Source organism: Coenobita brevimanus, chromosome 108, assembly GCF_032717465.1.
Source record: "Coenobita brevimanus isolate Jiangsu-jjx chromosome 108, ASM3271746v2, whole genome shotgun sequence".
In the NCBI taxonomy this organism is placed as follows: Eukaryota; Metazoa; Arthropoda; class Malacostraca; order Decapoda; family Coenobitidae; genus Coenobita; species Coenobita brevimanus.
In genome coordinates, this window is record NC_137061.1 from 3,502,026 (window position 1) to 3,514,620 (window position 12,595).

The 12,595-nt window shown below is 41.2% G+C and overlaps 1 protein-coding gene across 1 annotated transcript in view; it reads left to right on the forward strand.

The window, feature by feature from the left end:
* LOC145416936 (uncharacterized) overlaps positions 1 to 12,595 on the forward strand; it is a 54,343-nt gene that overhangs the window by 29,751 nt on the left and 11,997 nt on the right. The window contains exons 8-13 of the mRNA XM_080285791.1: positions 6,072 to 6,406; positions 7,296 to 7,513; positions 8,932 to 9,098; positions 9,464 to 9,547; positions 11,311 to 11,419; positions 12,268 to 12,350. Of these exons, the coding sequence (XP_080141917.1) occupies positions 6,072 to 6,406; positions 7,296 to 7,513; positions 8,932 to 9,098; positions 9,464 to 9,547; positions 11,311 to 11,419; positions 12,268 to 12,350 (996 nt within the window). The remainder of the gene's footprint in view (positions 1 to 6,071; positions 6,407 to 7,295; positions 7,514 to 8,931; positions 9,099 to 9,463; positions 9,548 to 11,310; positions 11,420 to 12,267; positions 12,351 to 12,595) is intronic.

The following is a 12,595-nucleotide window of genomic DNA, read 5'->3' on the forward strand; positions in this document are numbered from 1 at the left end:
AAGCAGTTGGTCCTCATTTCAACGTCCCTCCCTCCTCCCTTCATCCGATTCCATATTTTTTTTCGCGGCCATATAGTCACACACGCTACTTTTTCCATAAATAAACGGCCCCCCAAAATGTACTCTTCCACAGCAACATATACGCTGTGATAATAAATGTAAAATTCCATAGTAAGTGATCATAAACATCGCCACACCACACGGTTCTAAACATCATATGGTCAAAAACACCAGTATGCGATCATTATTTATATTCCAGTCATACCATGCATAGACATAACACAAGCGTAGTCATAACCTCCTCCTGATCTGCTGCATTTCTTTCTCATTCAATACCCATTTACAGAACTATCAGCCCTAGTTTGGTTGGCATTACTACATTTACCTTAGTTGAATAAATAAGTACGTGAGCGTTTGAGACACGGCACCTACAATCTGGAAATTCTATACCTCTATTTAAATGTCCATCATACAGGGATTCAACAACGAACGTGAAGTACGGAAAATAACATAAAAGAACTAATGTATAATGAACCTGAATTATGAGTTTAAACGGTGAAAAAAATACTGAAACGAAGAGACTATTATAAGGACATAAGAGATTCGCCACCCGCAACACAGCTGAGTAGCCGGGACAGATGACAGGTGAAGGGGGGGACAGGGAGACCAGACAAGAGAATGGATGAGGTGGAGAGGAGGGGTGTAAGCTGGAAGGGCTGCCAGCATAATGGTAGAGGGTAGGGCGACATGGATGCGATTTATTTGTGACCACCCTTTACGGAATTAAGGCGCCGGGCTACAGAAAGATGAACAGTACTCAAAAACAACCAGGCCAAACTAAATGGGAGACGGACACCAATCTTGATCACACATTAATATTTTGACGTTCTAACTTTGAAAAATTAGGATGTGATTCGTCCTTCATCACCACACTTCTTAGGATGTTTATAGTGTTCGCGAAAAGAGCACAGCACGCACCAAAACTATACCTTTTTCACCTTAACTTGGTCGATTTTCGTCCTTTTCAGTCTTAAATATTGTCTATGTAAGTGGTACAAAAAGACAATGTTATACCTCTACATCCTTTTCGCAGCACAATTGTCAACTGTTAAGCGACTGTTACAACTCAGCATTCAAGATAGAGGTGTCAATTTTAGGCCAAGGTAGAGTTAAGACCATAACACGGCAAGACTGTATTGCTGCGGGAAAACTCGGTGTCAGAGAGGACATGCCAATTATTTCATTTTCATTCCTCTTTCAAACTGATATTTTCTGTCAGTCACAAAAAAGTGCTATGGAAAGGATATAGTGCCACAGACTTCTATTCTGCCACTTAGCAATATGAAAATAAACTGTATCATGGCAAATATTTTGGACCAAGTTACAAGGATTAATGAAAAAAAAGTTCCCGTGGGAGCCTTGTAAGACGGGAAAAATAAACTAGTATACAGCCTAAATAACACGGAATGGTACTCTAAGGTGTAATGTGCATATAATAAATAGGTATGGGGAAACTATAAGAAAGCCTAAGCTTGAGAAATTATGGTGCACCAAAGTATTCCTGGACAGAAATGATGCTTGCTTGGGGATATGATTAATTTATATTATGGTTTTATTACGGATACACAGATAATAGCAGCGTGGTGTATTCTTCTTATTGATTTTTTTTTCTGTTTTTCTGTTCATCCTCCCTGAGTGATTCTCTCTTACCGTATGCCGTAATGCCGTATGCACCCCATTGGATCCCTGGGCTAACGCGTGTGGGATGTGTAGCGTCCATGGATCCCAAGGCTGCCACGTGTGGGGTGTTACGGGAAAGTTACATAGCGTCCGCACTTTACCTATCGGCTTATAGTCGCGAAGCTTATGTCCGAATCCCGGGGTTCTCTCCTTTATTAGCTTTTGAAAATGCCTATAGTTGAACCCAGTCTACTGGACCTGGGTTCTCTGTGGGTTATTAAAGCAATATTATTTGTAAACTGAAGGGTAGTAAATTTTCAGTGAGGAGAGGTCTGGGAGAGACATCATACCAAGCTTTACATTAACTTTTTCAGACGTGATATTTGTTCTACGTGGATCTACAACTTGTTTAAACCTTTAGATATTCTCAAACCTGGCATCCTTGGTGAGAATGGATCAAATGCTGGGATAACTCATGTCATTTAACTTCAATGAATAGTATTGTAACTGTAATTTTAACGGAATTAAGGCTCATCCTTCAGCTTTTTAATCCCTATCGTGCCTCTGTTCAGTTAGTCTGCAGTTGCCAGATACCGCGATCAATGTTCATAAGGTACCGTGCTGTTGCTGAGGGAAATATTTCCGGGCAGTATATATATTTTCGCAATTTCCACTACACTTATCGTCTTAGAACATAAAATATTCACTGTTAGCATTTCGCAGGCTAATTTACGCTACACTTTGGCTAAGAACATAAAATATTGTATATGTCTTCATAATGTGCAAGGAACTAACTACTTTCCCAGTTCCGTCTGAAGAAAATTTACAACTAGTGGAATACATTGAAAGTCCCATTTCTACTAGTGTTTATTTCCGATGGCTCGATTGTTCCTGCATGTATTCGTCAAACTTTGGTAAGACACTTGTCTCTCTGCACGCTATCTTGGCCAAATCATAAAACATTCTCCGCTGCCGTAACACAGGCTGCATTTCTGTTGTTTATATTCAGTGTTATGGTAAGAGAGGCTACATTTATAACAAGGCTATAATGTATCACCGTACTACAGGGTATACGTTGGATCATGTTATATTTAGTGTTACTGCAATGTAGGTTTATTTGTAATACTCTCGTAGTGGTAAGACAGTTTCGATCATGTTAAACGTAAATATTGTCGTAACCTTTGGCCACACTTCTCAGACATTCACGCTGTCACAACATAGGCAATCACTATATATTCAGTGCTATCACATTACATGGTTACCACTTGATTATGACATTTGATGCTATTCAAAGGATACACAACTACCCATCAATGTAATGCGTTATTCAGTAAGCTATAATGATGATATCTATATTTTAGCTGGCGCTGATACAATTTGAAAACTACAACACCGCAAACGTGCAGTATGATGTGATGGCAACCTGTGATTTTTGCAAAATATTTCATCTACGAAGATGTTAACTAGGGTTCCAAACCGCTTCCCAGAACGGACCTGAAAATTTCGCTGGAGCATAAGAAACACGTACATACTTTTAAAGCAATTCACACACTGTAATGGTTTTCAAACATAACTGCTACCTTAACAGGAAAATGAGAGACCAGACACACTGGTACACCCACAAAAAGTTGGGGTTTGGCGCCTGTGAAAAATCCGCTGCGTTAACTGCAAATAACATGGCATAAATCACCTCAAAACATCAGCACAAACATGACACAAAGAGAACACATCAGTGCACCATACTTCCAAATACATATCTTAAAAATACATTAAAAAAAAAAAAATGGCATCAATACGACGGAGTTCTAAATACATTTAAAGGTTTCAGTGCAACAAGCAAATATACGGAGATCAGGATGGCCAACATGCAAATCACCGACGCAGTGGCAACCAGCCACCATTGTTGCGTCAGTACTAAAACTTTGATACCAGGCTAAATACATAATCTAATGATTACTTTCCTTACTTCACACGATTTATGCTGCACGAAACGGCTACGGTAGACTCAAACCATGCCCTGGGTGTCAAATATATGGAGGAAAATCGACGCGCATACCACTCAACAACACTTGACGTCACAGAAGCAAGTTCGCGAAGCACTAGTGTTCATACAAAATGCGCACTACTCAACATCGCAGCATTACATTAGCACATTATGAAATGGCATAAATACAAATTTAACCTCAGCATATCTCTCTGCTGCATGAAAACAAAGAAATACAGATATCAAAGTGGCCAGCATCAGCAAGGATGGACGTTCTGGTGATAGGCCACCATTGTTACACGGTACCTGACCAGCACGGTACTAATTAGGCTAAGTAAATTATCCACTGATTATTGTACTCACCTCACGCGGTTTATGGGATGGAAAATGGCCACGGATGAGTCCCAATCGGGTCTTAGGAGTCGAAAAATAGATAGAGGAACCAACGTGCTCACCTCCCTCCCACTAGCAGAAACAGACTGCTGCTGACGGAGTGGGCGGAGCTTACAACCGGCGGATTCTGCATGGTTTTTTTTTTTTTTTTTTCGTCCTTTTTAATAAAGTCTAAAGATATTCTAAGACAATCATCTTTATAGCACTTTACTATTACCAGTTGTTGTTTTGTTTTTCGTATTAAGTGTAATATAGATTGCTCTGGTTTGGCTACAGTGAGTGAAGGTACTGAACCGAAACAAAATGTCGTAACATTATTTTTCATTAATGGTGGGTTGTGGTTACTAGGTTTGTAGCCCTCCAGGATGTTTTTCTGTTATTTTCATTTTTGTTTTTTCGGTCGCTCCCAGAAGTAAAAAGCGACAAAAATACATAAAATTTGTCTTTGAAAAATGGCATCTGGAACCTCCCCCACACGTTACTTTCGAGTGTTTTCGTTTCTGTTCAATGCTATCCTTACCACCCCCCCTCCCTGACGTTCCTAGCTTCTCTTATGTAGACCGTATGGCTCCTTGAGGCTTTTCAAATGATGAGATACTGAGTGTATGAATGAGGTGGAGAGGGGGTGGAAACAAGGATTAGATGGTAGGATAGGGTGGAGACGAAGAGTGTGGGGGAATGAGCTGTACAGGAGGCAGTCCGATGCCGGAGGACAGAATGGCACGGGGACGATTTGTTTGTTGTCACTCCTTCCAGGATTAAGGAGTATGCCTATAGATAGTATACAGGGCCGGGTTTAGGCATAAGCTAAATATGCTACAGCTTAGTGTCTCACAATCTGAAGAGGCCTCTGAAAATGTTTTTTTTTTTTTTCATTATTTTATAATAATTTACATGTAAGCAATGATTTTAGCTAATTAACCCACTGCACGGATTTGTTAAGCATTTTGGCAGCATTCTTGTGAAGTACATTGTTACACTGCCTTATACAGGGCCTCAACATAGCTTAAGGCCTCACCATGCCTAAATCTGACCCTGATAGATAAATAAATACAGTAGTATGCTCCGATTTTCTCTTCCGTAACGATATAATTTGCAAATACATTATTTTCTCAAGTGATTTTGTTTATAATTATATCGACACTGCATAAATAACGTAGGTTACACGAAGGTATTTAAAGTATCACTTAGAGAAATAAAACCACTGGACCTCAAACATGCATTGGTATAACGAAAAAATATGAAAGTAATGCGCGCTTAAAGGAAAAGGAATATAACTTCGGTAGGTGCCCCCACATTCCCCCTACTCCTACAGGATTTGACTACCTAGCTCGGCTACTTAGTACATTTTCCTATAGTCCACGCGCCTCCCATGTGTGTGTGTGTGTGTGTGTGTGTGATTTACAGAAGTGGCTGGAAATTATCTGATCATGTAGTGCCACCAGGAAGTAGGCTGGTCATCTACTTTTAAATTGAGATAACAGTATGCTTACCCCTGACCTCTGCCTCGAAACTGCTACTGTGAGACTGATTATTATCATTCTTCGTTGGTTAGAAATTATTATGGATTTTTAGTACAATATCAGGGGACCACAAATCGAATTATTTAAGGTTTATAAGTATGAGGTAAGTTGTTCACCGATTACGTTATTTCTTTCAAGAGCCTAAATCTTATTAATTACACGACCTGACTCCTTTTGCCTTGTCATTACCTCATACACCACCATATACCCTTCTCCCTCGTCCTCCTCTTCTCCTCCCTTCCTACCCCTTGCTCCCCCCCTTCCTGCCCTTGCTCTTCCCTCCCCTCATGTCTCTTGCTCTCTCACTTCCTGCACTTTCTCTTTCCTCCATTACTTCCTCACACCATAACCTCTCCTCTCTTCCACCCTCCTCTCCTCCCTTCTGCTATTTTGCTTCCCCTCTCTTCCTGCCCTTTCCCCATACCATCCCACCCTCTCTCCTCCATTCTTCCCATCCTCTTCCCTTCTCATCTCCTCTCTCATTCTTCCAGTTACCGCATCTTCGCCCGGCCACCTGAACGTTCGTCCGTCTCCTGGTCCTCATACACTCGCCCCTTCTCCCGCGGGCTTTGGGTGGCTTTGGGTCTCTGTCTTATATCCCTTGCTATATTCTTCTGGCTCATCTCACAATGGTACCTGAAGAGGGAGACTGCCAGGCAAAGGGCGGGAGAGAGGGGGAGAGGGAGGGTGAAAGAGGGAGAGAAAGGGAAACCGAAGGACAAGATGAAGGACAAAGTGAGTGAAGGTACCCTGATGGAAGGTGTAAGCTGCCAGACGTGGAAGAAGGATTCGCCGTTCGTGATGTGGGCGGCCATGACCCAACAAGGTGGGTGTTTATTGATGCTAGAAGTCATCAGAAGTCCGTGGATCCCCAATGGGCCACGAGAGGGTTCAGTTAGCTTTGCAGGAAGATAAAGGAAGAATGACTGTTTTCGAAGGTTCAGGTGGTGTCTGCAGAAAAGTAAAGGAAGATTGTTTTTAAAGGTTCAAGGGATGTCTGCGGAAAGGTAAAGGAAGATTGTTTTTAAAGGTTCAAAAGGATCTGCTGGAAAGTAGAGAAAAATTGTTTTTAAAGGCTCAAAAGGGCCTGCAGAAAGGTAAAGAAAGATTTTTTCTTTAAGTTCAAGAAAGCCTGCAAGAAGTTAAAGGAAGAAAGATTGTTTTGGAGGGAACACGGGATGTCTGTAGGAAGGTAAAGGAATGTATGAATAATTGTCATCATAACAATAACTACTTATATTCACTCACCGACGGGACACTGACACTAGTTGCATCCTACCCAAGCCCATAGTCGTCGTTGATTAAGGAAGCTCCCTAACGCCTCTTCCTAAGCGATTTATTTTGCTTATTACACCTTGCCCTCCTCTTTGTGTTACTTTAAATCATTCCAACATCACCATATTCTGCATAAGTAACGTAGAAAACTATATTAGCCAGCCGTATCTAGAAATAAACCATCGAGGAAGAGGTGTTAGGGATTTTCCTTAAAGAAGTGACCCAGTCCCGTCAGATGAAAAACACTCCACTGAAGCAGGAATGAATAACCCTTTTTTTATTATTAATTTCCCATCAGGGTTGGCCAGAGTGTGGGATCTGCGCGCCATATTGTGCGTCGTGTATGTGATGAGCAAGGTGGGAAAAAAAGATCCCTTACCCATTACTGCCCTTCACGGTGTGTAAATGATTAACCTCTCTCTCTCTCTCTCTCTCACCAGGTTGGCCCGAGACTCCTGAGCGTGGGGGCCTTCGCGCGATATTCTGCACCAGCTACGTGATGGGGGTGGTGGTGGTGGCCGCATACTCAGCCACACTCGTCTCCTTCCTCACCGTGGCGGGGGATGGGCTGCCTTTTGACTCCCTGGCCGATCTTAAGCGACTTCGTAACTACAGGCTTGGCATCCTGAAGGGGTCCATACTAGAGGAGTACTTCAGGGTGAGCTTGTGTCACCCTAACTCGGCCCTGATTTTCGTTCTTTTGTTGCTTATTTCACGTAGTTGTGGCAGAAGGAGATGATACTGTAATTCTTCATCCTTTCGAAAGCACTTCTTCGTGACTAGTGCCCTTTAATTTTGCAGCTTATTTCACGCAGTTCAGTGGCAGAAAGAGATGGTACATAATTCTTCATCCTTTCCATAGCACTTCTTCGTGACTAGTTCTGCTTTATTTTGCAGCTTATTTCACGTAGTTCAGTGGCAGAAAGAGATGATACTGTAATTCTTCACCCTTTCCATAGCACTTCTTCGTGACTAGTGCCGTTTTATTTTGCAACTAATTTCACGAAGCTCAGTGGCAGAAAGAGACGGTATTGTAATTCTTCATCCTTTCCACAGCACTTCTTCGTGACTAGTGCCGCTTTCTAGTGTTTACCTATTGTTACAAGTCGGCACTGCAGACGGAGAGTTAGCAATTTTAGGCCACGTTAGAGTGAGTAAAAGGAGGATAATCTTCAAGGAGAGAGAGAGAGAGAGAGAGAGAGAGAGAGAGAGAGAGAGAGAGAGAGAGAGAGACAGACAGAGACAGAGAGAGAGAGAGAAAGAGAGACTTTATTTTCATCAGTGCTAAGTCGTGTATGCTTAAAAATCAATGATCCTTGGGTATGAGGCAAGAATGCGTCTCCTTGGTTACTAGTCAGATTTATCCTCCAATCTGACTACACTTGGCCATTAACAAAGCTGAAAGTGGAGTAGGGAACTTTGTTAGGTGAAAACAGATTGATATATTTAGCCTACTTTACTTACGGTATCTCTCTGTCTCTCTTCCATCACCTTTCTATCTGTTATATATGCTTCGGTTCCCTTTCTGTCTACCATATAATGCCAGTCTGTCTGTTTAACATTTACTATTCCATTACCTCCATCTACTTATCATTTACTTATCTATTACCTTTCTATTTGTCCATCATTTACTGTTCTCTTATCTCCCTATCTGTTTATCATTATTTTTCTATTACGTTTCTATCTATAAATTATTACACTACTACCTATTTATCTGTGTCTGCCATATTTACCCCATTACCTACTTATCTAGCTATTATTTATTATTCTATGACCTCTATCTATTACTGTCTGTTGTCTTGCTAATACAAACGCCAAGCTTCATACTAGGGGAGCAATTTAGGGACGAGTTATTAGTTTTGTTTAATAATATTATAATAATAATAATAATAATAATAAGAATGATAATAATAATAATAATAATAAATAATAATAATAATAATAATAATAATAACACTACTACTACTACTACTACTAATAATAATGATAGTGAAGATGAAGATGATGCTGATGACAATAATGATGATGATGACAATAATGATGATGATGATAAAACAGGCCGCTTCCCCTCCACAGAACCAACACTTCCGCGACTACTGGGAGTCCCTCATAGAGCCCTACTCGGACACCCTGGCCACCTCCTACGAGGAACTGCGCGCCAATGCCAAGCGGGACTCGAGATACGCCTACGTGGGATCATTCGAAGTGCAGCGCTTGGATCCCGTCGGCGCCTGCACGTTCAAGTTCAGTCAAATTGATTCTGTTATTCCTAGTTTCTTCTTCTCTAGGACTTTTTCGTTTTTTTATTTTCGCGTGTTTATGTTCACTCAAATTTCTGTTACTGTTAGCTTTCTTAACCCGTTTTTTTTTTTTTTTTTTTTAAGTGCACGTTTAGGTTCCAGATGACGCATTTCTATATTCTAAACCCCATTTATGTTGAAGATGATGATGTGTGTGTGTGTGTGTGTGTGTGTGTGTGTAATTTTAGCATAACTGGGTATCGTCAACTCATACCAATAAAACTGCATATATACCTTACTGCTTTTCACTAAATCTCTGTGTCACTGAATAAAATTGTAAATAAACGTAACGATATATGCATATGCAGGTCAGCGAGGCAGCACCTATTCTTCAACGATGGTGCGCTGGGGTGGCCACGAAACTCGCCCTACCTACAGCTGTTTGACCACTTGTAAGTATACCTGCATACTAAGCCCATGCTGGTTGCTCACACTAGTCTACCTCCCTCTTCATCTGTCTATATTGAGTTGGGTGTCCCTATTATCTGTCTATCGTTGCCTATACATGTCTGTTTACCTGGTTGTCCGTCTCTCTGTACATGTCAACATTATACTGTCAATACATATCATTCTGACTACTGGAGTTTGTCTGAAGTTGCATAGTTATCTGGTAACGATAAAAGAAAAGAAAAATGCGCTATCAAATTCCCGTTGTTGAAAACAGGGTGGTGTTAGTTCCCCAACCCCATCCCTACATCCGACTACTTTACCCAAGTGGTAAATCCGCGGTCGGGCTGGAACGAGAGTCCTGCCAAACTAGCACGTGAGGAGCGCCTACAGGGAAAAAAAAAAAAAAAAAAAGTCAAACTGACCATGATCTCTTTTCAACTCCTGCAATGTTAGCAGCGGTAATAGTTTCCCTGGGGACGGGGTGCAAGCTCTTCTCAAACCTCCCAAGTCAGGGCAGGACCCACTACCAGCCCATGGACGGGCGTGTGGGTTCCTTAGCACCAAGCCTAGCCATCCAGGTGGACTGCCAACCAAGATCAACAAGCTTCACCTACCCAACTAGGTGGCAGTTGACTTATGAAATCTACCTGACCATTAACAGGTTTTATTTATCGTCCTGCTGCCTGCTGGGTATCTAGTCACCCTCCTTACTGACTGAAATCAGTTGGGCTGCCGGTTTAGTCGCCCACAGTCCAGTCATGAAACAGGTAGTACTGGATTACATGGTACCAGTAGCAGCACAATGTCTGACCTGACTGATTGCACCGACTGCCTTAAGATTAATAGCTAACATGAGATTTAATTCAGCTGGGAGTGAGTCATAAAAGCCTGAGGGTGTTAATATTGGTACAATTACCTATATTATGGTGACAACCCTAGTATTCTATTGCAGCTGACGCCTAACGATTTTATTTAGATAAGAGTAAGTGTGGGATCCCGGGAGTGCGAATAACAGGTAAAATTCCAGGATCCTATTTATAAACATCGTGCGTGTGTTGCGTCATGCGGTGGTATTTTTGACGGCCCCACCTCTTCCTTAGCAATAATAAGTATAAGTCTAATGGGGATGAAGTTTGTTCCTTTTACCTTCAACAACACGTAGCTCAAGCCTTCATCATCTCCCAGTATCCTTGGTCTCTTATTTTTCCGTCATTCTGTGTTGGTAAGAGTTAAGATCACATTACTTCTCTGCCAAAATCAACTTCACAGATATCTGATGTGATGAGTTGACTCCCCCTCCCCCCTTTTTTACCATTTTCCGATTCGTAACTAAGATTTGTGTTTGCAGGAAGGACAGGGAAAGAAGTGTAGATACCTTCCATGTCTCTCTATTCTTCCTACGAAATATAACCGTGATAATGTAACTTTAATAAATAATTGTAAGTTATGTGTAAATTTCAGCCCTGTAATTTTGAGGATTTGGCGACATTTTGGAGACTACTTTTTAGCAACCTATATATATTTCCTTTCCACCCAGTGTATATGTGGTCAGTAGGATTTGGGTGATGATGGTGGTGATGATGATGATGATGATGATGATGATGATGATGGTGGTGGTGGTGATAACGATGATGGTGGTGGTGGTGATAACGATGATGATGATGATAATAATAATAATGGTGGTGGTGGTAGTAACGATGATAATAATAATGATAATGACAACGACGGTGATGATTCTAGTGTACATTCTCCCTTTCCCGCCCAGCATCAACAAATTCCGCGAGACAGGCCTGATGAACAAGATGATGGCGATGTGGTACTCACGGCCTTACTCTTGCCCCATCCAGAGTGTCATTCCCCTCGGTTTTAAGCAGGTGATTTTAAAAAGTTTATTCACTCTTTAAATTTCAGCTTTCCCGTTTGTTATCCCTTTAAATTTGTCCTGTTTATTTCGTCCCTTTAAATTTTGACAGGAATTTACTCACTATAATTTTTTTTCTCCCTCTTTAGAGTCACTATATCTTCTACTTCCAGTACTCGAATATTCTGTGTGTGTGTGTGTGTGTGTGTGTGTGTGTGTGTGTGTGTGTTGTTCTATATTTTTTCTTGACTTCATTTTCCTTCCGATTAAAGCATATTGTCTACACTCCTACCTTATCACATAACTGTTCTTCCTATCTCTCCTGACTTTCTTCCTTAATGTCCTTCATGTATGTACTGCGACGAAGTTAAATGGATCTCACGGGTGATATTGCAGCTCTCTCATCAGTGGGTATTTCGCCTAACTTTGCCTAATTTAATCTAAACGTGTCTAAACTATCAACCTACATTGCTCCAGTACAATCCCAGTAGGCTGTCATTATCATCATCACACTGACTGTCCCACTAACACATGAAGTAAAGAAGGATCCAGTAATAGCAATGCACAGTTACATGAATATTATCAACAGAGTGTCTAGTGAAACTGGTCATACATCCATTACTTAACACTCAAAATTCTCGGGTCTACCTCACGTCCAGTTACCTACACAAAAATGTTCATAATAACGTGTGGGAGAGAGACCACTCTCTTAATTATTGCAAAACTATATATAAAAAACAGAATGCAACACTTGTCATGTCCATCTTCATACATACCTCATTCAAAGCATCCTATCTTTCATTAATTTTTTGCTTTTCCAACACCCAGACCTCAGTGATTCACAGTTCGTTGTTCTGGCAGGTATTCACAGCGTTTGTGATGCTGGGGATTGGGGCGGCAATGAGCCTTATTTTCCTCACCTTCGAGAAACTAAAACGCCCAATGTAAACCGTCTCTTTAGCTTAAGGTAAGCCAATCCACAATTTTTTCCTTTTCTGTTTTGTTTCTTACGCTGGACACAGGTTACGAAGCCTCTTTACGAGCTTCAGAAATTCACCTACCACACACCAGCAGCTCTCACACGTGACCATTTAGGTTCTAATAATCACCTACCACACACCAGCAGCTCTCACACGTGACCATTTAGGTTCTAATGATCACCTACCACACACCAGCAGCTCTCACACGT